General features: G+C 45.0%; 1 protein-coding gene across 1 annotated transcript in view; it reads left to right on the forward strand.

Annotated features, from left to right (window-relative positions):
• LVRN (laeverin) overlaps positions 1 to 27,989 on the forward strand; it is a 470,465-nt gene that overhangs the window by 112,993 nt on the left and 329,483 nt on the right. Inside the window, exons 4-6 of the mRNA XM_069226651.1 lie at positions 374 to 500; positions 9,305 to 9,459; positions 26,014 to 26,127. Coding sequence (XP_069082752.1) covers positions 374 to 500; positions 9,305 to 9,459; positions 26,014 to 26,127 — 396 coding nt within the window. The remainder of the gene's footprint in view (positions 1 to 373; positions 501 to 9,304; positions 9,460 to 26,013; positions 26,128 to 27,989) is intronic.

Raw genomic sequence — 27,989 nt, forward strand, 5'->3', positions numbered from 1 at the left:
GTGCATACTCACCCCTACCATTAATTCACCTTCCAGCAATAAACCTTTACATGGCAGTGCCCCAGCCTATATAAAGCAGAGATTCACTCTAGCTAAGATATGTTGAGAAGCAACTCCTGGTTCCACCAAAGACCATCAGGAAGAAAACTGATGGTATGATGATTCCATCTGTTGCCTGCCCTCTGCGGACTTTTCTCTCAGATGCCTTTAGACAAAAGCAACAGCATCTCCCATCTGTTTGAATAATATAGTAATATTGTAGGACATACAAATAAATCATGTTTAAAACGTTTCATAAGGGCTTTTCATTAAAATACTATCCAATATTTATTTGTAGGACATTAATTGCAAAATGTATTTTCCTTCCCCGCAGATTCGCATTTGGGCTCGGAAACAAGTTATACAAAATGGATCTGTTGACTTTGCTTTAAATATCACAGGGCCTATCCTAATGTTCATGGAAGAGCTGTTAAATGTGAGTTACCCTCTTCAAAAAACAGGTACTTGGTCATTTCATTCTCACATGAATACAAACTACAGTGTCTCTTGGCAAATAGTGACAACATTTTACCTTAAACCCAAGAATGTGTAAGGCTCTGATTTACTAACTTTTTGCAAAGCAGCTACAAACAACTTTTATGTTTAAATCTTATTTTGTGCTGAATGTTAAATGTTGTGCAGCGCCTACACCTTTTTTAGGAAGCCTCGGATTTTATACCAAGGGAGCATGCCTGAGGTGCAAGAGAGCAAAAACAATAGATTTTGGATCAAGGCCAAAATTGTAGTGTGACTCTAGTCCTGGGTAGAATTTCAATTACACTGGAGTAATCAGAGTAATTTTAGTAATTCCACTTAACACTTTGGTGCAGAATTACCAATCATAACGCAATTACACCCGCTTACATAATTGAGAATAATTACGGAGGAAAAGATCCTACCACAAGAGCACATTTAGTGAGCAGGTGCTTGTGCTGCTGTTTATGTTCTGTTGCATTTAGTGCTATTTTGTTAGTGCAAATTGCATCCTGACATCCATTTTGGATGTGAGGGTGCATTTTGTGTTAAGAAACTAGCTCTAAATGCTGGGAGTTAGGTGGGGGAAATCCTACCCCAAGTGCTCCACTTACTCACTTTTCATGTTCTGTAGCATTTAGCACTATGGGCCAGCAGAGGGGTTACTCCATCGCAACGGTGACCTATATCCTGTCGCCGAAATCTAAATACCATAGAAAACAATGGTGTGTAGATTTTGGCAAATGGAATATCCGTCACCGTGGCAACAGAGTAACCCCTCTGCTGAGATCCAAATCAGGTCCTATATCTTAGTTCAGAATGCATCCTTGCGTCTGTTTTAGATGCAAAGATGCATTTTCACACTAAGGAAATAGCACTAAATACAGAATTACTCTTTTAGCATAATTCTGCTTAACCTTGCTGAATTTGTGGCTAATTCTGCGTGATTATGAACATGGAATCATGGGTTGTGCCCATCCCCCAGTGTGATCTGTCTTTTCATCAAATCCTGACACCAAGTGAAATTAGGCACAAGCAAGGATTCAAGAACTATGGGGGTTATTCTAACTTTGGAGGAGGTGTTAGTCCGTCCCAAAAGTGACGGAAAAGTGACGGATTTACCACCAGCCGTATTACGAGTCCATTATATCCTATGGAACTCGTAATACGGCTGGTGGTATATCCGTCACTTTACCGTCACTTTTGGGACGGATTAACACTCCTCCAAAGTTAGAATAACCCCCTATATCTTGATATACACGTTCATACCAGGTACCCTCTACATGAAAAAACATGCCTTACACATTTGACCCCTGTGTTGTTTTCTATGTTTTGCAATTTGTACACAGCACTTCGATACTAAATCTGGACCCATGCATCTAGTATGCAAAATATTTCAAAAGTGTAATAGAATATTCTTGAAATATATGTGTAAGAACATACCTAATAATGCTGCAGATAACTTTTGCCATGCACCACATCGGTCCACCCAGGTATCTCACTCCACTCACCAATACATAAGGATTGCACATTAGTAACTAGCTAGTACTAAAGAATGTAATTTAGAAGGGTCATATCAAATCAATTTCTTTACAAATGTTGATTTGATTTTGAAACTGCTAATGCTAGTTTTGCAGTCTCAGCTCTTTTATCTGTCTCTAAAAATATTTACTGATTCCCAAGTCGATTTCTTCAAGGGGTACCAGAAAGCATCAACTACCCACTTCAGTTACGTCAGAGAAGTAACAATGACATAGTACTACTACACCTTACCAGCCACACTTCATTGTCTTCTGACTATTCAGCCTGACACAAACCTGGAAGGTAGAGAGCAAAATCAAAACAGCTAACCCACCAGCAGAGAAATGTTCAGATCCATAAAAGCAGGAATGCACTATCCGGTCATTACACTGGGGGGATGAGGAGATCAAAGACAAATGTCAGCAATCAATACAACTGTAATCTCATCGTCCACTGATCCTATAACACAGACATCTGGTGATGTAAAATAATTACCAACTCAACAAGCACGTGGAAATGAAAACATTGTCTGTAACCCCAATCCGTTTTCTTACCAGTGAGAGGGAGTTGGTAATGGTCAACCTAGCTTAAACATATACCTATTATATATTATATTATATATAATATTAGACAGTGTTTTCAGCCACTACTATATTTTCAGCTAGGCTAATATCCTTTTGCTGAATCACCTGGCATCTGCTCACTTGTCATGCTGCTCTGATTCCTCATGTCAGATCACAAAATTCCAGATGAATGGCCATGCATTAACAGAAGAATGTCTATCTACCCATTATAAACTCCATATTGATTTTGATTACCAGAGCAAAATGTAGTCACAGTTCAGGACAAAGCTTGTTGAGGAATCCTCCATTCCTACTTGCACAATGTGGACCTTCTTTACAGTCCTACCAGAGATTAGGGACAAGCCACTTCTTCTCATTTCCACTACTATATGTTCAACTGAAGAACACAGGTGCAATTCTTACATGGCAAGGAGTCTAATGCTTTTGAAAATCCTCCAGCAATCATGGACTCAAAACTAACATCTGTACTTTAGAAAGAACTGAAACATCACACTTTATAGAATGCAGAGGTCTGATGATGAACGCAACTGCTGAATATTTCTGCTCTAGGTCTCACTGACCACATCAAGTAATTCCTTTATATCATATTTTCTGTGTCTCTATATGGAATTTCAACATTGTTTCCATTCGTACTTTCCTCCTTGTTGCTTCCCGCACAAAAAACACAAAAGGGAACAGTATCTGTGTCAGGCATTTGACTGGGCCCCATTTGTATGCATCCATGGTCATAGCTTTCCCAATTGCATCCCCTCTTAGAATGACATAGTCATTGATCTGTCTGTACTGCTCAAAAAGACGTTGCAACATATAATAGGTTGAGTTCCAACGTGTTGGCACCTCCTGTATCAGGGCTTTAACTGGTACTCTGTTACTGAATAATCCGCAACTGCTTCTGGACTTTAAAAGAATGGCTGAAATGAGTGCAGATTTGTCTGCAGGTTGTCAGTATGCTGTTGACTGTGTCTAATTTGTTTTAGAAAGTCTTGCTCAACCAGGTGGTTGCAGGGCACCAAACACAGAACCTCAAAATAGCCACCATCAGCCATTGCCTTGACTATGTTACTGCCATTGTCCTCTACAACAAATCCAATTTGAAGACTTCTGTGTCGCTGCCATTCAGGCACCTTGCTAATAAATTTGTCCAAAATGTTTGCAACTGTATGTGATTTCTCCATGACAAACATGGCTACTGTTGTATGCCGCCAACCACTCTTAAAAATTGCTTCAGGGGCAAAACCTGCAGATAGCTTTTGCTTTACCCCTTCAAAAGACATCCTGTGTACATGTAATAAGTAACTTGACAACTGGTCCAGATGTCTGTCGTCAGTTGGATAGTGTGGACAACAGTTTGCTGCAAAGCTTGTCCAACTAATTTCAGCACATCCTGATGCAGCGCTGTAACAGCAACTGGGGCAAAATAGGTCCTACTTGGAAACATCCCTTTCGGGCAGATGGCTGCCACAAATTTTAAGAATCCAATTCCTTCTACAAAACAAAAAAGAAGAAAGTCCAGTGTTACATTTTTTTGCAGCTTTCCATTGTACAAACGTGTCATTGGGTGGTTGCAGTCGTAGGGCCCCTCCTGCCTAAACATGTCCATAATTGTAGCCTGGATTTTCATCTTTTCTGCGCCCTCTGATGCACGCAACTTTTGAGTTGTAGGTGGTGGTAGACTCAGTGTGCATCATGGTGCATTCACCATATGCCGTGATGTCTCCAATCTGACTCTGAATCTTCTTGTGCCATTGTGAGGTCACTGAGGTAGGTGTTTCTGGCACGCTGCTGGGCACAGTGCTACTTTGCGTGAGGAGGTCACCCTCTTCTTCCTCACCTTCCACCATGATTTGACCAGTTGTAGCTGATGTTTCCTGACTCTCCTCACCTTCACCACCGCAACCACATTCAGCAATTTGTTTTAGATGCTCCTCCCACTGTATTGCATGATGTTTTTTCATAAGGGTCCTCTGGCCTCTTGTACAATAATTTGAACCAGGCTTACCTCGATGAACACTTGCATGTCAAATGGAGCATATTGCAATGTTTTCCTCCTGTTTGCTAATCATAAAACATCCCAAACTGGGGAGAAGTACTTTTTTACTCGGCCACTGCCTGGAGAAGAACTGGAGGTAGTTAGGTGTGTCGATTGCCTTTCTGCAGTGCATACTTCTACTGAAGTATGGGTTGGTGCAGGACTCTGCTGGGGTCTTACAAATATGGGAGCTGGCAGTGCTGCTGTGCCACATCGCTCGGGGTAGGTTGGATAGTAATGTTGGATTACTCCGTGCCAGCTTCCACAATAACTGGCTCCCCATCATCATCCTCCTCACCATAATCGCCTTACTTGATTCCATGGCTTTCTGGAACGTTTCTTTTTCCTTGCCTCACCTTGCGTCTCTGGACTCTGCCGGGGTCCACTCCATGTCCCTGTCATCGTCATTCAAAGCGGTGCTTGGAGAAGATGTGAAGTAGTACCCTTCCTTTTTTTTTTTAGATCTGGGAGTCATTGATTCTAAAAGAGGAGATTCTTGCTCTGCAGGAAGCTTAACCTCCTGTTCTGATCCAATTTCAGGAAGATCTACTTTTGCTGGTTGCGGCTGCTGTCCACTTTGCTCTGTTTCCTGAAACAATTGGTTGCTACTTTGCGAAAGTGACAAATCCATTTCATCGTCACTACTTGTTGGCATCGCCATGATTGCAGTGGCTGCCTTGCTGACAGACATGCTCTTAGGCTTAGGTTGAGGTGGCACTGTAGATGCAGGAGTGCTGCTCCCAGGCTCCTACCCAGAGGCTGGTGTTGTAGTCACACGTCTTCCGAAAAAGGTTGCAGTTGGCACACCAGTGGTGGAAAGCTGCTTCTTCTCACTGACCACTTTCTTGGCAGCAACCTTCTTTGGGGCCTTCTTAAAGCTCTCAGTTGGCAGTGGCACCAAGCTGCACAAGTGGAAGGGATTTGAGGACTCAACTGTACAGGCCTTCTCCTTGGCAGTACTGGGGGTGATGTGATGTCTCTTCTCTTGTGCACCTAAAAGCAAACAAGCAAGAAAAACATGAAGTTAGTTAAAATGAGGGAATGAAATAAAAACCCTAATTAGAAAATAAAAGATTGAAAAAATTAAAATAAAATTTTAAAATAGAAAACAAAAATTTGAAAATTAAAATATAAACGTAATATAAACAAATGATCAATAATTAGCAATGTTTGTATGTACTCCTATGGCAAAAACACACTGTCTGTGTGCACAAAATGGCTGCCATCCACATACAACAAGGAGCAAGGAGGCATGGCACACAAAGAACACATGCAAGCCTATGGCAAAGGAATACCAGCCATATGGTCAAACAACAACATAAAGAAGCAAGGAAGCATGGGGAACAAAGAAGAACACATGCAAGCCTATGGCAAAGCCACACTGGCGGCATGCACAAAATGGCTGCCATGGTAAAACAACAACATGGAGTAAGGAGTCATGGCAAAAAAAAACACATGCAAGCCTATGGCAAAGGGACACTGGCAGGACGGACAAAATGGCCACCAGCCACATGGTAAAAAAACAAAAAAGAACAAAGAAGAACCCATGCAAGCCTATGGAAGAGACACACTGGCTGCATTCACAAAATAGCTGCCAACCACATGGTAAAACAACAAAAAGGAGCAAAGAGGCATGGCAAACAAAGAACACAAGAAAACCTATGGCAAAGGGACACTGGTTGGCTGGACAAACTGGCCTCCAGCCACATGATCAAACAACAAGAACAAGGAGCAAGGAGGCATAGGAACAAAAAAAGAACACATGCAAGCCTATGGCAAAAGAACAGTGGCTGCATGCTCAAAATGGCTGTCAGCCACATGGTCAAACAACAGCAACAAGAAACAAGGAGACATGGCATACAAAGAACACATGCAAGCCTATGGCAAAGGGACACTGGCTGGATGGACAAAATGGCCACCAGCCACATGATCAAACACCAGCAACAACAGGCATGGGGAGCAAAGAAAGAACACATGCAAGCTTGTTGCAAAGGAATACTTGCTGCGTGCACAAAATGGCCGGCCGTCAGCCATATGGCCAAACAACAAGAATAAGGAGCAAGGAGGCATGGAGGCATGGAGAATAAAGAAAGAACACATGCAAGCCTATGGCAAAAGAATACTGGCTGCATGCACAAAATGGCTGCCAGCCACATGGTCATAAAACATCAACAAGGAGCAAAGAGACCAAAGAAGAACACATGCAAGCCTATGGCAAAGACACACTGGCTAGGTGCAGAAAACGTCCCCAGCCACATGGTCAAATGACAACTGCGAACAAGGAGGCATGGAGAACAAGAAACATGTGCAAGCCTATGGACATAGACTACACAAAATAGCCCCTGGCTGCACAGCATGGAGAACAGAGATACATAGTGGATAATGACAAACACACACACACTGGGCATAAGGAGGGATGGTGGTAACACTGAAAAAACACTCATTCAGCAATGCAAAATACGAAAATTAGCTGAACTATAAAAACTTCAAAACAGCACACACATCCTCCCATGCCGTCAAATATTACCACACAACATATAACCTTTTTGCAAAATAATAAATGCAAACAATAGTCAACATGTTCAATTTAATCCAATGCCATCCCTCCTCTAAATGAAGTTATAAAAACATATAACACTGAAATATTTATTCCATGCACTGATGTCCACTAGTACTGGGCCTACTGTCTAGATAGACCTTTGCAAATCTAGGTCACATAGTAAAATAATATTGCAGATGTTACAGACATGTAGAAAAGGACAGGTACTGAGGTATACAACAATTTTCCTTTTCAAAAGATGGAAAATCAATTAAATGCAAAATAGATAACTAGGCTCATACTTAAACTCTAGGCCACCCACCACTACAATTTAAAAAATCAAATCAAAGTGCAAAGAAATATTGATGCAAACCCATGCAAACCAAAGTGGGTTTGGAACTTACCTGTCTCATTTCACAAAACCAAAGTCCTTAAATCCAAAGGTATATCCAGGAGACAAAGAGAGTGATCATTCCACTTCGAAATCCAAGTGTAAAGTAACCAGGAGATGGACAAAACACTGGGAGAAGGATGCTGGACAGGAACTGGAGATGGAGTCTCCGGGGCACTTCCTTCCTTTTTGAAAAAAAAAGGCTTCTTAACCTAAAAAATAACTTTAAGGGTCCTTTGGAGAAGAAAATCCATTCAAAAACACTTTTTGACTAGATTTAGATGTATCTCAAGTAGAAAATCTACTCCAGATGCATTTGTGCTCGCGAGCGGGACTGTTTTGCCCGCTGTCGCAGCCGGAAACAGCGCAAGTGAACGCAAAGTCTCACGCGCTCGCTAGTGGCCCAGGAGTATCGTGGCACTCATGAGAGAGTGCCAAAAAACAACTCGTGTACGCAAACGAACTCCGCTCCGCATTGCAGACTTCGTGAAGTTCGCCCTATTCCGGGTAGCGTGAAGTTCCCAAATTACACAAACTCTGCCGGCGGAGCAGAATTCTATGCCCAGGCCTAGTGTAAAGTATACAGTACAAACTGCTTCACCGATATGAGTCACAGTAATTACTGCGTTTCATGCCTCATGAATAATGGTTGCTTTCTTACAACGGGTGTTAATACAGGATCTTGTTGCTACTAAAATCAGTAAGCCTCAAGTGCAAAATGTCACTGTAGGATCTAACAAATTAGCTTTGTCAATCAGCACTGCAAATCTATTTGAAAATATCGATCCCAGAGTAATGTTCCCCCAAAAATGTTAAGTTCAAATGGCATAAAATGGTGTTGAGCATGGCCGTAGTGCCATGTGAATGTGTCATCCTCATATTCTGGGCTAATTAGCACAAGCATGAATGAAGGCTTTTCACCAATAAATATTAATAAATTTACAAAAATACAAAAAAATTTAAGCAAAACTCTACTGTAAAAGGTAGGGAAAAGGGGTGAGGAAGAGAATTACCCCAGGGGCCAGAAAAATCAAAAAGTACCTCTTTATCACTCATGAAGTATATTTCAAAACAGCATTAAAAACACATTGGTGACTGAGAACCTGTTGTGGACGTTTGGTCGAAGAGGATAATCGAAACAGTTTTCAATGGCAATTCTCCACACATCTTTCCCATTCTTTAACTTGTTTTTACCCAAAAATCAGGGCTGCAGTGACCGAGGCCTATTGAGAAGTTTCTAGGGAAATACTTGGAAGTAGCACATGATTAGTAAATAGATCATGTAAGAATCACAGCTGTTGTGCTACTGAGGTTTACATGTACTTTCTGGCTATTGTTGTTTGTTAACTGTTAGAATAATGTTTATCTCAACATTGCTTTACTAATGTATGTTTTCCTGGTATGCTGAACTCTGATATGACGGTCTGAGGTTCTCAAAAATGCCCTCGACACCCGATGAAAATTGTCTCCACATGACCCAACTCAATGTGGGTTTTTTGTCTGTATACTGTGGTTGGTGAACTTAATGCCCAGCTGCTGCTACAAGCAACATTCAAAGTCATATATGATGATTGATAGCAGACTTGACATTTACTGGTGTCAGAATGCTTCTCAATATAATTTCCGTCACACTGATACCGTTCTCAAATTTTTATAACAGAGCATACCAATGAGATGGGTTTGTGTCATCTTTTAGAAAATAATTTGCATTTTTTTCTTTGTTTTAGATCTTGTTGCACTCCCAGATTTTGGAGCAGGAGCCATGGAGAATTGGGGTCTAATGACTTTTCAGGAATATTCGCTGGTATCTGATGCACACGACAAACATGCCATTGCAAAGACCATGATAAGCCTGATTGTCTCCCATGAGCTAGGACACCAGGCATGTGGTAAAAACTCCTAAATATACATCCTTATCTCTACGTACATGTTTTTACATATATTTGTCCTAAGTTTGTATTTAAGTAATGTTGAGTAAAAGGCGGCTGCAGTATTTTTGTAAAATCATTTTGGTTGATGCTTCTCATAAGTACGCATATGTCTAAAAGAAGTGAGAGGGAGAAACAGCATCATACGCCTCAAAATGTCCTCTATCTAAATTGGTAAACTCCCTTACTGATCTTATCACAAAGGGTTTCTTTCTACAATAATGGCAATTGCACTAGCTGTCCTAGGGATACTTCATCTGGCAGCTACACCTACACTAGTGGGTTGGATTTCATATGGGACTTGAGCAGGAGTCTACCTGATAAAGACTAATGTCCACACTGCTGAGCTTGAGCTCTGTGGTGTCAAGGGCTGTTACCAGGATTAATGGTAAAATGCTGAAATAGGTGCTGCCAGACGTGCCCTTGCACCAGATGGAAGCAGAAATCCTGAGATGCAGGTGCAGTAGTTCTTTTATGCCCATATGAAGGGATAAGTCATTTTTCTTATAGGAATTTAAAAAAGGACAATAGATCAGGTGTGTAGTATGGTGATAGGTAGGAACACCTTGAGATAGAGGTCAAAATGGTTGGGTGCTGTAGAGTGAAACAACATTTGCTATAACATGAGTGTGTAATTTAACAGAAGAGAATGGACCCATGAGCAGATGAAAGGTGCTCAAACAGCTTTGGGCAGGAACAGTTTATGTTTGCTGGATGAATCCGAAAACAAACTTTTAATTATTTTGTCATGGAACTTAGGGCTTTATTTAGAGTTTGCAGGAAGCTGAAAATGCTCTAATTTCTGGAGGAAACAGTAAATACCCAGTAAATTCCACCAGCTGAATTTCCTCCATGATAGGGATAGATTTGTGGTATAAATTCAGCTGGAAACCTTTACTTGGTATTTAAAGTTTCCTTTGGCAATTACATGATTTTCATCTTGCTCCTAGCTGTAAATAAGGCCCTGAATAACCTGACCATGATTTTGATGAGTCCTTAGCTGTACAGGGAGGTAATAGTCCTGTCCTAATATTTAATTCGTTGTTGTAAAGTCTGTTTGGAGCATGGAACCATGAAATGTGTGATGCAGCAGGGAAGGTTCAAACCTGAAGGCTGAATAGAGTCAGCTTTTGAGTTCTCTTCAGACAAAGATCCTTGATGGATCTAAAACAGAGTTACAAATGATGAAGGAAGGGACATGAGACAGGCTTTCTAAGGATAGAACTAAGTTGGATTAACAATTCCAGCCAGTATGTGGCCCTTGATAATCAGAGGATGCATATGGAAAAACCTGTGATTGTGTTTACAGAATTTCTAAAGTTAAGTGTAAGTAATTAAGGTACACTGTTACACTGAAGAACCGCAGGTCAAAAGGGCACTATTATAAGTAGAAGACAGATACCCTCACACACGCACTGGGTGTCATGCTTCATCATAGGGTCTGCTCCTTGTCGGGCTGGCGCTGCAATGCCAGAGATCTTTTGTGAAGAGGTGCTGTTGTATGTAGGAGTGCATTCACACCTACGAGAAGAAGTGAGAAGCTGGAGACAAGAGATTAAAACTGGCTCTGTACCCTAACACCAATTTATTAATTCCTTAGAAAGGGTAGAGGTCAAGGTTAAAAACACAGGGAGTGGTCAGGGAGATAATGTTCCTGCACTCTACCAGAAAGGATAGGGAAAAGAAAGATTGATCCTACAACCCTAAATGATGGTCATCATATTTCACGCCTATGAAGTACCTAACGGATCTAGTGGCATTTCTTCAGGACCAAAAATAAAGAAACTGCTAAGCTTCAATAATGGAATCAGATTAAGTCAGAAATAGGTGAAAAAAGCTTACATAATGAACTACAAACAAATACTAGTTAATGACCTGTAAAAAAAAAAACAAGGGAAGAAAGAAGTAACACATCCACAATTAATAATGTTTTATGCTTCAACATACATATAGTAGACTGACACTCGTGGTTGCATTTACCTATGCTAAGAGTCTAAACAAAATGTGTTCTGACTCAGCATGATCCCGCCAACTCCAAATGTGAATCACCATGAGTCACTCAAAATAATAAAACAACAGACTTTCTTACCCTCCTAAATTAAGGAAAGGGCCCCTTGGAAAATGCGAGCCAGTGGAACTACTGTGTCCATGTAATTAGACAGAACACTTGTACATGTTATAATGTATGCTGATGGAGTTTATATTAGAACATAAAGTCATAAAGGATGGTAAGTTACCTCCCTATACATGTGGTGCTGCTAACAACATCTGTCAGTCAACAGAAGCTTAAATCTAGGAGGTAAGTAACCTCATAACATCAAACAAATGTAATAGATAATGCTATAGCTGTCACCAAAAATAGAGTGGACAGGTGGACTGAGTGGGCAGGTTGGGGTTGAGGTAGTCAGTGGCATTATGGGGAATCAAAAGGTAAATAAGCTGGGTGCTAATAGTGGACCGAAAAGGAAGGTGGGAAGGGAATCCTAACCACATGTCTAAAGAGAGGAAAGGGGATGGAAAAACTGGTACATTGACCACAAGGAACCGGTACCCAAGGGCGGAGGAAGCCACGGCAAAGGAAAGCCTTGTTGGCCGCTGTAGGTGAGAACTCATTATAACAAATGTCACTGGGATGATTGTTTTAGGTATAAAATCCCAGTTGAGGAAAAAACTAAATAACCAATGTGGTTCCTGGTTCTGTAGTATGAGATCAAGGCGACCGACAGACCAAAAATGGACCGGGTCGCGAGGATCGCCGTGTATGAATATTACATTGATCTAAAGCAAAGTACAGTAATGGTGATTGCCATAAAAAAAAAACGCCAGCACGACGAGGAGCAAACCCTTTGATGAAGCATGACACCAATTGGGTGTGTGAGGAGTGTTTCTTCTACTTTCAATTAGTGCCCTTTTGACTTGCGCTTCTTCAGTGGAACATTGCACCTTACTTACTTACAGAATTTCTATGTCTTCCAACAATACCATCTACATTGTTGCACCTCTAATCCATATTACCTTGTTACACATCTACTCCATTGCCAATATTACCTCATCTATTCCAAGTGTGGCTGATAGAGCCTCATTGTTCTGATTGACCTCTCCGGTAACACTTAAAGAAATGCTTCTTCTTTTACCAGTGAGTTTAAACGGTGTCCATCCCCTTGTATGTACTGCCTCTTGTCGTGCATACTGTTAGATGCTGCACAAAACTCAAATGGAAGGCTTCTCCCAGGAAATTAGGATTTTTTTTGCGCAATATACACTTTTAAGGAGTCTCTTGGTGCTTTTTATAATACCTACCCCACTCAATAGATGCACAGAAAGTAAGCAAATAGAAACAATATCAGTTGTTAAAAAGCCAAGCTTCTAAAACGTTACTGAGGCCCTCATTACAACCCTGGCCGTCGGTGATAAAGCGGTGGTAATACTGCCAGCAGGCCAGCGGTAAAGAAAAGGAATTTTGACCATGGCGGAAACCGCCAACACCGACAGCCACTTTAACACTCCGACCGCCACGGTTGTAGCAACAAGCACCGCGGCGGTAATCGCCAACAGCCAGGCGGAAGACAGTGTACCGCCCACTGTATTATGAGATGCCGATCCACCAGCTTTTCCGGGGCAGTACCAGCGCCATCAAAAGCACAGCAGAAACAGTACACAGAAGGGAAACAACTCAACTCTCGACACTCAAGGAAAAACCATGACTCCATGGAGCCCCAGTTGCACATTTTTCCAATGCTGGTCTACCTCCTCCTACACCAGGAACACGAACGGCAGCGAAGACGACCACAGTGAGTACCGCACCTAGCACACAAGGGAGGGGGGAGAAAAAAGAGAGTGACACACTGGCAACACCCCCAACACCATACACACAAACAGATGAAACAACATGACATATCCATCCTGTAACCCTGAGGAATAACGCAAGGACAAAAGGAAGTGACTAAAGTCATTGTAATATTAAAAATTAGATAAATACGTCCTTAAAGCACAAAACAGTATGTACAATATATACAAATGGAGGGACAATGACCACTCCAACATGCCAGTGGCCCACTGGGCAGTAACACATAGGTCAAGGCCACACTTGACTCCTGCCTCTATACGGAGAGAACACTGCTGGGGCATCAGGTCGAGATACACAGGCACCTCAGGTGGAAGGGGAACGGGGGGCACCTCAGCCGGAATATGATACAACACCACTGCTCCTGGAGGGGGCAACATGCCCTCCACGATGTCCTGGGGAGTGCAAGGTCACAGTCTCTCAAGTGGGTGGTTTGCCCACTACTTGGTCCTGGGGAGTGCAAAGCCACAGTATCTCAAGTGGGTGCTTTGCCCACTGCTTGGCCCTGGGGAGTGCAAAGCCACAGTCTCTCAAGTGGGTGGTTTGCCCACTGCTTGGTCCTGGGGAGTGCAAAGCCACAGTCTCTCTATTGGGTGGTTTGCCCACTGGTTCTGGAGGGGGCCTTGTGCCCAGTGTGCTTCACCCTGGCATGGAGGGAGGGGCTGAGTGGATGCCTTCTTCCACTTGTTCTGGAGGGGGCCTTGTGCCCAGTGTGTTTCATCCTGGCAAGGAGGGGCTGAGTGGATGCCTTCTTCCACTGGTTCTGGAGGGGGCCTTGTGCCCAGTGTGCTTCATCCTGGCAAGGAGGGGCTCAGTGGAAGCCTTCTTCTGCTGGTTCTGGAGGGGGCCTTGTGCCCAGTGTGCTTCATCCTGCCAAGGAGGGGCTGAGTGGATGCCTTCTTCCACTGGTTCTGGAGGGGGCCTTGTGCCCGTTGATGCAGATCCTGGATTGTCTAAGGTCACAGTCTCTCACCTGGGTGTCACACCTACAGTTGTTGCAGGGCCAGGATGCCAGGATGCACTACAGCCCATGTAGTCACGACTACACACTGCTAGGTGGTGACGGCTGGTCAGTGGATGTCAGTTGCGGGGCTGGCGGCGGGGCTGTCAGTGGTGGGGGGGAAGCTCCCGCCCTTCCCCTGCAGCCTCAAATGGCTGTCTACTGGGGCTGCTGCTGCTGGCAGTGGTCAGGTTGCGGTGCAGGTGACGGTGCTGCCATTGGTGGGGGGAGGCTCCAGCCCTTCCCCCTGCAGCCTCGGACGGCTGCTCACTGGGGCTGCTGCTGCTGACAGTGGTGCAGGTGGCGGTGCTGGCGGCGGTTGAGGTGACGGTGCGGTCTGTGAGGGGAGGTTCCAGCCCTTCCCCTGCAGCCTGGGACGTCTGCCCACTGGGGCTGCTGCTGCTGGCAGTGGTGCTGCTGGCAGTGGTGCAGGTGGCGGTGCTGTCAGTGGTGGGGGGAGGCTCCAGCCCTTCCCCTACAGCCTCGGACGGCTGAAGTGCCATGGCTGGTGTTGTTTGCCCAGATGCTGCTCCAGCCCCAGGCACCAGATCCATCCTCCCTGGGGCATCTGGTCCTTTTACATTACCCTTGGCAGCTGTTGTTCCCTTCCTGACCTTGGCAGCTGGTGGTGCCTCCTTGCTTCTGCCAGCTGGTGTTCCCTTCCCGCCCTTCCTAGCTGGTGGTGCCTCCTTCCCCTTGCTGGCTGGTGGTGCCTCCTTCCCCTTGCTGGCTGGTGGTGCCTCCTTCCCCTTGCTGGCTGGTGGTGCCTCCTTCTCCTTGCTGGCTGGTGTTCCCTTCCTGCCCTTGCTAGCTGGCGGTCCCTTCTTGCCCTTGGCAGGTAGTGCAGGCACACTGGCTGTGCTGACGTGCGCCTCCTTGGAGCCTCTCACACCTGCAGTAGCAGCAGAAACTACAGTGGCCGTGGATTGGATGGCTGAGGTGCTGGGCTGGGTTCTGCCCACCCTGGCCCGAAGTGAAGGAAGGGGGGGGAGGGTCAGGGAACAGGTCAAGGGTGGAGAGGAAAAGCCTTTTAGGGACACTGGGGCTGGAAGAGGGTGAAGGTTTGGGAGTGGAGGAAGAGGGAGTGGCTGTAGGAGGTGTCTGTCTGCTGTGTTTGGGATTCAGGCGCATGGGCTGGATGCTGTTGTGAGGTAGATGACTGTTGGGTGTCTGAGTGCTTGCGTTTGTGTACTTTAGGAGGAGGGGGCACAGACACAGTGTGAGAGGACACAGGGGACGTGTGCATTGATGTGGGGGTGGTGACTGCCAGTTAGGGGCGTGTTGTGATAGGTGTGCTGGTGATGGAGGTAGTGGATGAGAATGTAGTGCATGCAGGTGAGTGGAGACGCAACTAAGAGGGAGGTGGACGACGAGGAGGAGGGGGACACAGTGGAGGCAGTGGATGTTGGTGTGTCTGCATCTGGATGGTGCTTGTGTAAGTGCCTATGGGATGAAGTGTGGTGCTTGTGTTTGCCTGAGCCACTTCTCTGTGTTGATTTGGGTGCATGCAGGTCTGAAGGTTTGCTTGGGATGGGCTGGGGTTGAGGGGACTGGGACTGGGTAGAGGAAGTTGGAGGGGGGAGGCTAGAGACAGGGACAATGGCTGCCATCAGTGAGTTGGCCAGAGCTTGGAATGATCTCTGTTGGGCCGCCACGCCACAGTGAATGCCCTCCAGGAATGCATTCGTTTGTTGCAAATGCCCTGCTAGACCCTGGATGGCATTCAGTATGGTTGACTGCCCAACAGAGAGGGATCTCAGGAGGTCAATAGCCTCCTCACTGAAGGCAGCAGGGCTGACTGGGACAGGGCCTGAGGTGCCTGGGGCAACGGAGATTCCCACCCTCCTGGGTGAGCGGGCACGGGAAACTCACTGAGGGGCTGCTGGGAGGGCGGTGCTGATACGGGGAAGGTTGCTGTACCTGTAGTTGGGGTGGCCACAGAGGTGTCTGCCACTGCCAGGGAGCTTCCATCAGAGGAGGTGTCGCTGTCAGAACTGTCCCCTCCTGTCTCCGTCATGGTGCTCCCCTTGCCCTCCGTCCCACTGGTGCCATCACCGTCGGTGGATTCGGCCTCCAGGCCCATGTGGGATGCAGCTCCCTCCGTCTCTGGTGCCTCTGCTATTCCGCCAGATGATGCTAATGCACACAAGGACAGGGTGACAAACCAAAAGAGGGGGGAAGAGACAGAGGATACACTTGGTCAGTGCCAGCAACAACACTACCGTTGGCGTACACAACTTAGAGGGAACAGCCCTATGCACTATGCCATGCACTACCAGTTACAATGCTAGTCATCAGCCCATGGGGTACAGTGCCTAGCGCCAATAGCTGCACACCTGAAACCCAAACGACCCTGCCCAGTAGTAGATACCCACTAGCATTATTGGGGTTAGAGTGCATCTGAGCTTGCCCATCATGGAACGTACCTTGCCATGTTCGCCCTGGCCTAGGGGCACCCACAGACCCACATCCCCCACCCAGGTAACACCTTAACGCATGCAACTTCATGATTCTGAATCTGTACTCACCCCCTTGTGGCTGCTGTGATGCCTTCAAGCGCCCATCCAACTCCGGATAGGCCACCGCCGAGATGCGGAACATCAGGGGGGTCAGGGTACGATGGGCACCCCTTCCTCGTTGGGAGGCCAGCCCTAGCTGGGGCTCCACCGTCTTCCTTGCCCAGCGGCGCAGGTCCTCCCACCGTTTACGACAGTGGGTGCTCCACTTGTCAAAGACCCCCAGAGTCCGCACCTCCTTGGCGAATGGCATGCCAAATACACTTTTTCTGATGGGCACTGACCTGCAGAAAAAGATACATGAGAAAAGGTATTAGTCATACCGTCCGGAGTGTTATACTCATGGCCCACCATAACTCTCCCATCCCCTTACACACAGACATTGCCCACAAACATGCAGCACTCTGCCCTGGACCCTTCAGCCCCCCCCCACACTAGGCTTACACATACAACACTCCATACATTCATGCCCCACGCATCGTACTCACAGTGTACTCACCTATTTGTCTGGAGGACCATAAAGTAAAGGGTACCGGGGGACCACATCCACTAGTCTCTCCAACTCCTCGGAAGTGAAGGCAGGGGCCCTTTCCCCGGACACTCAACCCATGGTCGCTTCCAGACACAGGTCACAGCAGCACCTGCAGTGTAGGTCCTCTCCTGTTGAAGGTCAGGTAGCAAGTGAGTGAACAGATAGAAAATGGCGGTCACGTCTGCGGTGGTGCGTACCGTCACCGCCGGCGTACATCACCATTAGCTCCTGGAACCCTTAGGCACCAATGATAATGATGTGTTGCATGGCGGTCGTCGACCGCCTCCCGCAACGGCGCACAACGTCAGCGGAATTACCTCATTTCCACTTGTCCCTCCTCACGGGTCAGGCGGCCCGCCATTTCAGGGGGGCACAGGCCATGGCACCGAACTGCGTCACAGCAGACATAGGCACATCAACGGACCTACACGTTCACATTAAGTTTCTGTAAAAGAATGCAAGGCATATTAATCTGAGTATATGTTTGAATATGACCGTCTGCTGACCGTTTTTCACCCTAGAGTTCAACCGGTGAGGATGAATAAGAGATGGAGACATACCCCTGTGTACAGACCCCTGGTGGACCTGCTGACAATGGAGGACAGGCTCATTATCCTAACTTAGACTTGATATGGGCCACAATCCAAGAGCTGTGTGCCCAATTGGAGCCAGACCTGATCTCAGCTATCCACCACCCCACTGGTATCCCCCCTCTTGTGCAGGTCCTGTCAGTGCTCCGTTTCTTGGCAAGTGGGTCATTCGAAGCGACAGAGGCCATGGCAGCAGGGATGTCACAGCCTATGTTCTCAAACGTGCTGACCAGAGTGTTGTCGGCCCTGATGAAACACATGCGCAGCTACATCGTATTCCTCCAGGTGGAGGATTTGGCCACACTTGGAGTTGGAGGCTAACTTCTATGCACTGGGACATATCCTCAACATCATTGGTGCTATTGATGGTACACATATTGCCTTTGCCTCCCCCCCCCGGAGAAATGAACAGGTGTTCAGAAATTGAAAGAGCTTTCACTCTCTGAATGTGCAGATAGTGTGCCTGGCAGACCAGTACATCTCCCATGTCAGTGCAAAGTATCCTGGCTCTGTGCATGATGCCTTTATCTTGAGGAATAGCAGCATCCCATATGTGATGTCTCAACTCAAGAGGCACAGGGTGTGGCCTAATAAATGAGCCCATGGTCCCCACCCAGTGTCTGTTGGTATATGGTTGTGGGGTTGACCCTAAAGGTGAGTGTCTGGCTAACAGGTATCCCCTGATATTTACAGGTGACTCTGGTTACCCCAACCTCTCATGGCTACTGACCCCAGTGAGGAATGCCAGGACAAGGGCAGAGGAACGTTACAATGAGGCACATGGGTGAACAAGGAGGCACACCTTTGGCCTCCTGAAGGCCAGATTCCGGTGCCTCCATCTGACAGGTGGATCTCTGTGCTACTCACCCAAGAAGGTGTGCCAGATCATTGTTGCATGTTGCATGTTGCACAACCTGGCTTTGAGACGCCAGGTGCCCTTTTCTGCAGGAGGATGAGGCTGGAGATGGTAGTGTGGCAGCGGTGGAGCCTGTGGAGAGTGACGAAGAGGAGGCAGAGGAAGAGTATGTGGACAACAGAACTACTATAATTCAACAGTACTTCCAGTGACACACAGGTAAGACACTGTAACTTCACCTTCCATTGCAGTTTTGCGTTGGACATTGTACATGGCAGCCTGATTTTCCAAAATCTATGGCCACATACTGTACCCTTTGGCATCTCTATTTTTAGATATCTGTGCCCCACTCTGGCTCCTGGTGTGTTTACTGCTGCCCACTACAGGTTATACCTATGTATATATAACTGTACATTTGAATTGCAATGTTTACAGCTTGTTAAACTAATACATATTTCAAACAATTGACAGACTCCACACTTGTATTAGTTCCAAGGGTGTTTATTTATGTGATAATAATTGTAGGGGGTATTGCAATGGGCTGGGTTGATGATGGAGGAATGTCCAGGATAGAGTCCAGTCTATTGGTATCACCGATGCATAGTCCAAGGGGGCATATGGAGTGGGGCAATGGCAGTTAAAGTTCGACAGGGTGACATAGTGGGACACAAGGGTGACATTCAATAGAGTTTTATTTCCTGGTGGGGGTCTTGGCAATGTTCTCTGGCTTCTGCCTGGATCACAGGGACAATTTGTGTGGTGGTTCTCCTTCTGCATGGGGAGGGGTGCTGGTGGCCTGTTGTTCCTGTGGCGCGGCCTCCTGCCCACTATCGTCAGCAGAGGTGAAGGGCTGTTCAACGGTGGGGCTAGTGTCAGGGGCCCCGTTGGTGTGCCACTGCCTCCCTCATGGTGTCGGCCATGTCTGCCAGCACCCCTGCAATGGTGACCAGGGTGGTGTGCATGTCTCTCAGGTCTTTCCTGATCCCCAGGTGCTGTCCCTCCTGCAGCCGCTGGGTCTCCTTCAACTTGGCCATTATCTGGCCCATCGTCTCCTGGGAATGGTGGTATGCTCCCAGGATGTTGGTGAGTGCCTCGTGGAGATTTGGTTCCCTTGGCCTGTCCTCCCCCTGTCACACATCAGTCCTCCCAGCTTCCCTGTTGTCCTGTGCCTCTGTCCCCTGAACCCTGTGCCCACTGACCCCAGGTCCCTGATCGTCCTCTGTTTGTGGGGTTCCCTGGGGTCCCCGTATTAGTGAACACACTGCTGATTGACGTGTCCTGGGGACAGAGGGATGGGTGGGTGCTGTGCTGGTGTTTCCTGAGGGGGGAGGCTCTGTGGTGGTATGGGACTATGCCTGTGTCACCAACTGTCCAGAGGTCCCTGATGGGCCAGGTTGGTTCATCATGACCCAGGCGTGCAGAGCTGCTGTCATCACTGTGGGCCTCTTCTGGGGGGGGGCTGGATGTTGCTGGCACCTCCTCTCAGGTGACGTTGTGTGTGGGTCCTGTGGGGATGTAAATGCAGTGTTATTGTTTCTGCATGTGACATCTTGTGCATGGGTATGTTCCACTCTATGGTTGTTATTACCAAGGCAGCTTTGGCTTGTGTGAGTTGTGATTTGGTTGGCTAAGTGATTGTCACTAGTGTGCATGCTGTGGTGATGGGGGTCCATGCAGGTCTGTGATAGCGGTCCATGAATTGGTGTTGCATGCAGGGCTTGGTATTGGGATGGGTGGGTTGTGATGGTGGGGTGTGTGGGAGGTGGTGGAGTGATGGGAGTGAGGGTGAGGGTAGGGTATGTGATGGCATGCCTGTGGGGGGGGGGGAAGTAGTAAAGATTTGACTTACCAGAGTCCAGTCCTCCTGCTACTCCTCCCAGGCCATTAGGATGCATGATCGCCAAGACTTGCTCCTCCCATGTTGTTAGTTGTGGGGGAGGAGGTGGGTGTCCACCGCCAGTCTGCTGTACAGCTATCTGGTGTCTTGCAACCACGGAACGCACCTTCCCCTGTAGGTCATTCCACCTCTTTCTGATGTCATTCCTTGTTCTGGGGTGCTGTCCCACGGCGTTGACCCTTTCCAGGACTCTCCGCCATAGCTCCATCTTCCTAACAATGGACTTCTGCTGCACTTGTGATCTGAATAGATGTGGCTCTATCCTGATGATTTCCTCCACCATGACCCTTAGCTCCTACTCAGAGAACCTGGGGTATCTTTGTGGTGCCATGGGTGTAGTGTAAGTGGTGTGTGTGAGGGTGTGTGTTTGGGTGTGTGCTATGAGGTGTGTGGATGGTGTATGGGTGATGGTGTTCTGTGGCTCTGATTCTGTGGGTGCTCCTGGCGTGTCTCTCCCTCAGTTGTCAATTTTCTTGAGTTGTAAGGGGTTGTGGGTAATGTGGGTGTGTGTTTTATAGTGGTGTGGGTGTGGTGTGCGTATGTGTGTCAGGTATGTGTCATTTAAATTGTCCAACGTGGTGTAGTTTTGTTAGTGTGTGTGTATTTTGACCGCGGCTGTATGTACCGCCAATGGTTTACTGCGGTTGAATGTCCACCACTGTGATTTGTGGGTCATAATGCTGTGGGCTTATTTCTGTTGACGTAATGGTGTGGGTTTTGGTACCGCCAGTTTATCACTGACCTTTGGGCTGATGGACTTGTGTGTGTGGCTGTATAGTGGCGGATTTCTATGTGTGGGCCATAATACGCGTAGCGCTATACCGCCAAGGTCGCGGTATGTTGGCGGCAGTCAGCATGGTGGTAAGCGGCACTTACCGCCAATGTCATAATGAGGACCTGAATTTCAGCAGATACAGCTGGGAGCACAGCCTAAGTGAAAGGCTGTTCCAGGGGTTGTCGCTCTAAACACAGAAATCTCTGCCACCTCATCTTTTATTCTCATAAATGGGGATTTCCAAAAGTTGTGCCGAGGTCCATCTCAAATTTGAAGAAAACTTGTATTTTTGGAATTTATCCAATAAGAATTTGTGGTTACAAATGTGTAGTAAATAACAACAAAACAATGCCTCAATCAGTAATAAAACATTGAGAAGTCCCCCCCCAAAAACAAATATTAAAATATCATATAATTTAATGACTACAACAACATGAAAATGGCAAAAATCAGTTAAGAGGATCAGGAGTTATCAATTTTAAAGAAATAATAAAAAGTATCTTACTTATGTTTTAACATGATTAGCAATGTTATCTTATGTATACGTATGGGTGATGGAAGCCCCAACCTTTGTGAAAAAAAGAGGGGTGAGCTAGAAAAAAAAGTAGCCATCAAGGTTGCTTCTATGGTTGGTTTACTTTTCTGCCTTTTACTGCAAACACTCTGTGCGTTGGAATTTAGCCACTATTTTGGGGCTTGAAATTCTTCAGTGGGGCAAGGCTGGGAGTCTCTGACAGCTTGGGTTCCACAAGGTCAAATAATTGGTTTCTCTGATCCTACAGGAATATGAAGCTTCACAGCAGAAAACTCACAGTGGAAAGCACCATAAGCTTTCAGTGAAAAGAACTTGAAAGCTATAACCACCAAAGTCACTTTACACCTGGGACCACTTTGCAACCTTTTCTCACCCATGCACTTTGTAAAGGAAGTTATTCACTTTTGGAGCTTGAAATTCTTTTGTGAATTATTGCTGTAAACTGCGGTCAGGCAGAACTTAATAAGGTTGCATACCTGGTTTGAGGGGTGTCCGACAGGAGCATCAAATTTCATTACAAAGAACAGTGAGCTTGATAAGCCATGACATCTTATTCACCTTTGTTGTTCTTTCTGTGGATGCCAGGATTCTAACTTTCCTGACCTTGAGGATGGCTTTCAGCTCTGCAGATTCAAGAGGAAACGTTTCTCTCAGTCCTTCCTTTAGTGACATTAGTATGCTCTCTGTTGTGTCTTCTAGCCAGCAGCCTTTTAATTTTATGATTCTAGGAGCCCTGATTTATAGGTGTAATCAAGCAGTGATTGGCAGTGAACCTTAAAACTATTCCTACTAAATTCTTATGCCCTTCCTACAATATTTTACAGCTGTTTATTTATTCTGGTACAAGATATTTTCAGGCGGTGTTATTGCTCCAAAATAATGTAAGGAAGATGCATGCTAGCCACCTTCTTGAGATCATGAAGCCTTCCTCATTCTGGTCACCTGCCAATTATCCTTCCCTTAGAGTGAGTTGTCTATTGTCAGTCCTTTGGAGTAAGGAGCAGCTATATCATTGTGAAGAGTATCTTCAAATGCCCATGCCGGTCAGTTCCTACCTCTGATTTGTGAACGATAGTAACAGAAGGTTATACCTGCCTTTATGTGATACAACTGATAAAACATCTTCTCTACCCTAGAAGATATTTGTTAAACACAGGTGTGGGTGGTTTCTGAGGGCCATTTAACCAAAAGACCTATTGTGTTGAGGTACTAATTATGCAGAAAATCCATGCCTATTCTTGGTGCATTAGGTTGGAGATAAAATATATTACTAAGTCACTGGATTAGGCTGTACCTGACAAACAGTTTCCTGAACAGTCTTTAAAAAGGTCATTTTAACAACATTTCTACAAATTATTTTTGTGACATTTATACTAAAATAATACATTTCCAAAAGAACTACATTTTCATTAACTCATTAATAAAATGTCACAAGAATGGAATTGTTAAGTAGGTCCTTAATTGAACTACACAAAAGATGTTTTATAACCTGCTCAGGCTGATGCAATGTAAAGCTTTGACAGGCCTTTGTAATAACTTACATTTGTATGTCTGTATTACCTTTTAACATGCAAATTGATGGCACGTTCTAGTCTTAAATCTGATCTTTAGGCCATTGGTCCTTGCAGCTTCAAGGCACACTTATGACATTCTTACATTAGGTCAGGTTTTATGCTTTATATGTCAAAATGGGCTACTTTGGAATGGTGATACTGTTGCTTTGTCTGAAGTGTTGCAGAGCTGTCTGACAGTCTATATGGCAAGTTTATAATCTCAACTGTGGGTGGCATAATCCATGTTAAGTGTTTGACATTTATACCACGTGCAGTCTTTGCAAAGTTTTACCATGGACTTTGATATAAGTAAAATATGACAATTAGTAAATTAGTGATTCCCAATCAGTGGCCATGTTCGTAGGGATTCAATACACTCAGTAAGAGGTCTTAATTGCCCAGAAGTCTAAAAATATCTGCAATAAAATCAAACAATCTCAGACAAACACATGAGAAAGCGAATTATTCTTCAGCCAATGATATAGTTATTTTAGTTTATTTTTTATTTGGTAAGTCATCTAGAACATGAAGCATTGTGTACCCATAGCTTGTTTGCAAAACCTCCTTACATTGATTAAGCAAACATTACTTATTATTGTAGAAACACAAAAGGTAGTTTATGGATTTGTGGAACTAATATTATGCACCTGTTTAACAGACTGTATCAGAAATTCAGTCAATGTTCAATGACTGGGGCCTTTGCAATACAGTTTAGAACTTGACATGATTTTCACACAAGCATACCATTTCACTATCACCCACAACATGACAAATAGCATCACATACTTCCTCTCACATGAACATACTCACAAATCATGCATATTATGTAAATCTTCAGAAACAGAGTGCATGGAATTAAACAACCAATGCTTTCTTGCAAAAGCATTGGGGTATGATTCCATCATGTTTGATACCAAACAAGCCTATGTTCGGAGTTACCATTATGTAGCTGGACATAGGTATTGACCTATGTCCAGTACACCTGTAAAATGGCGTCCCCGCACTCACGAAGTCCGGGAAAATGGGCCTGGAGTTTGTGGGGACACCTCTGCTAGTGCAGGGGTGCCCTCACACACAAAGGTACTTTGCATCCTGCCATAGGGGTGACTTATAAGTGATCTGCACCTTTTCACGCAGGCTGCAATGGCAGTCCTGCAGAACCCTTTGCTTTGGCTCCCCATGGGTGGTAAAATATATGATGCAGCCCATAGGGATCCCCTGGAACCCCAATGCCCTGGATACCTAGGTACCATATACTAGGGACCTATAATGGGGCACCAGTGTGCCAATTGTGGCATGAAATACAGTGCTAGCAGTTACCAACAACTAAATTTAGGGGAGAGAGCATAACTACTGGGGTCCTGGTTACCAGGATCCCAGTAGATACAGTCAAACACACTGGGAAACATGCCAAAAGTGGGGGTAACCAAGGTAGAAAGAGGCTACTTTCCTACACTACAAAATACAATTACAGATTCTATCCTGGAGCAGAATGAATCTCTAAATGTGCAAGACGTCTCCTAAAATGTGTTGACATTCAAAATTTTTACAATAGAAATGACCAGATCAGACTTTACTTTTGACATTTCAGTCACTAACTCTGTATGTTTTTAGACTGGTTGCATAAGAAATCAGAATCCCTTTTAGGAAGCAGGGACAGGTTTTGATTTTACATAGCGCACGATCAAGGTGTTGATATCTAGGTTTTTTCACAAAAAATGATACAAGTGCCCTTAGAGCAGGCACATTCCAATTTTTAGAGACGTATGAATACATTGTTTTGGTAGGTAAATGAAATACAATAGAAATTTTAGACCATGTTATTGAAGAGTTTGATTAAATTGCACAGTAAGACAGTATTTTCAAACCAGTTTATAAAAGTTTAACCCATCTAAGTTAGGGGCTGATTTAGAGTGTCACATTGGAGGCTACTACATCGGGATGCTGGTGGACATTGCTCCCGCAATCCTGAGGAACCGCAGACCGCTATTTTAGAGTTGCCCATTAGCCTCTCAGACAACTCTTAACATTGGTAGGGACCAGCTATATGTCTGACCAGAAATACTTCTATGTAACAAAATCTAATTACATGCGTGTATCTCATACCTTTAGTTACAATATTGTGTAATGGATCTACAGATGTAAGCCAAATATTGATTGATAATGCAGCAAACAACGGTATATAAGTTTACATTAGTTATTATTACATGACTAGTTTTACTTACTGACTCCACTGCCCGCTGCTTACAATCAGTAACAATGAGAATTTACTATGAACATGGGTTTTTCAAGTTGTGACCTACACATTTGCAACAACCCAATCGGAAAAACAGCCATCAAAATGATCAAATACAATTTATAAGGTTAACAGAACTGTCTTTAAAGAATGTTTGTTTTCTCTTTTTTTAAGTGGTTTGGAAACCTTGTTACCATGAAGTGGTGGAATGACCTTTGGCTCAATGAGGGATTTGCATCCTATTTGGAGTATGTTGGTGCGAGTTATATCGATCCGAAGTTAGAGCTGGTAAGCATTTACGCCAAATATCCTTCATCTCAATCTTGTGTAAGAGTCTAGAGACAGGATGGTTATTTAACACCTTGCTCTGCTTTCCTTTCCAAATACACCTCATCAAGTTGTGAACGTTGTCTCTTTCATAAAACCTTTCCTGTCAGCGAAATATCCTGCAAAAATACGATTTTTGCAGGATATGATTCTGGTCACATGCTTACGTCTATGATTGAAAAATCACCATATACTAAAAGCTTCACGCTCTTTTCCATTATTTTTCCTTTTAACTATGTGGCTACTAGGTTCCAGATTTTATTCTTCCTATGCAATACTTGTTATTTTTTAAAGTAAGCAGAACATAAAATACGACGAGTTACTTGGCCACATCTTCATAACATAGTGCAAATGACTCACCATGAAACCGAGGTGTATAGATATATTTGACATTCCCTCGATTTCTGAGTTTTTACCTAGAGCAAGGGCTTGAAAGACAAGCCACGTGTTAAGCTGTAGTGGTAGCTGTTTTGGAGTTGTTCATAAAAGAAGAGTGCTCAAAGAAATCATGCAACCGTATACAAAGCAACAGAATGTGAAAAATAAGGCTGATGCATTGCTCAATGTTTTCAAAGCCCTAATAGCCTAAAATGCCAAAATTTACCTTGTCGAAACACCAACAACAAAATAGTCAAACTTCCATTAATCTCACTACGCTGTTGGCCACATTTTCCCAAAGGACGAATGCCTCTTCTAGGCTCTGCTTTTGCAGGTGAAGGCAATCTCAGGATCTGCTCTTCAGTTCTTCCAAATAATAGCTATTACTGGTGATACTACCTGTCCCTCTCGGGACCCGTATTTGCTGCATTTAAGGATTTTATGCCTGAGCTGAGCCTTTGACTTTATCGCCATTCCAGCTCTCCCGCACTGAGTGTTTGCCTGCCCCTTCAACCGTTGTGCTGCTTGTGACATCATCTGCTGGCGCTTTACTTTTTTCTGCTATTTTTCCGCATATTCAGCTTCCCATGACAAGGGTCCTCCTGTCAAAGGAAGAAGCAAATGTCGCTACCAAGGCCAACTAGGAAACAGTCTAGTCCACCACCCACACAACATGCTCACATGCAATGGTATACAGTTGATTTGACTGCTTTTACAGAGCTTTTATGTTTTATACTGCTTTCTGTTATATCTACCAGCGTTTGCCCAATCTATGATTGCTTGGGCATTAGATAAGCTCATCTACATAGACTTGGCCCAACTGCCCCTGTCATTTCAGTGGCCTTCAGTCAGCTTACTGCTGTAGCCCATTAAGATCTGTTGTTCCCTGTGTAGGAAAGTACCTTCTTTCTTGGCATGGTTACCCCGTTTCTGCCTTATGTCAATGTGACTGTGTTCACTGGGATCCTGCTAACCAGAACCCCAGTGATTATGCTCTCTCTCCCAAAAACTCTGTATTTCACCCACAATTGCCATACTGGTGCCCCCTTATAAGCACCAGTTATATAGTACCTAGGTACCTAGGGTATTGGGGTTCCAGGGGACCCCGGTGGGCTGCAGCATATATTTTGCCACCCGTAGGGAGCCCATACAAAGGGTCCTGCAGGACTGCCATTGCAGCCTGCATGAAAAGGTGCATGCACCCTTTTACTGCCATTTCTCACTGCACCAGGTCACTTATCAGTCACCCCTATGGCAGGCCTTCCAGCCCAGAGGGCATGGTGCAAAGTACCTGTGCATCATAATGTACCTTCCTACTCCTTCCTGTTCCTTTCTCTTTCTCTCCAACCATCAGCTGCACCTACATGTTAATTTACTTCTTTTTGTTTCTCAAGTACCCAACCAGGTGCAGTTTTTTTTCTCACCTCATTTTCCCACTCTACACC

Source organism: Pleurodeles waltl, chromosome 1_1 (assembly GCF_031143425.1).
Source record: "Pleurodeles waltl isolate 20211129_DDA chromosome 1_1, aPleWal1.hap1.20221129, whole genome shotgun sequence".
NCBI lineage: Eukaryota > Metazoa > Chordata > Amphibia > Caudata > Salamandridae > Pleurodeles > Pleurodeles waltl.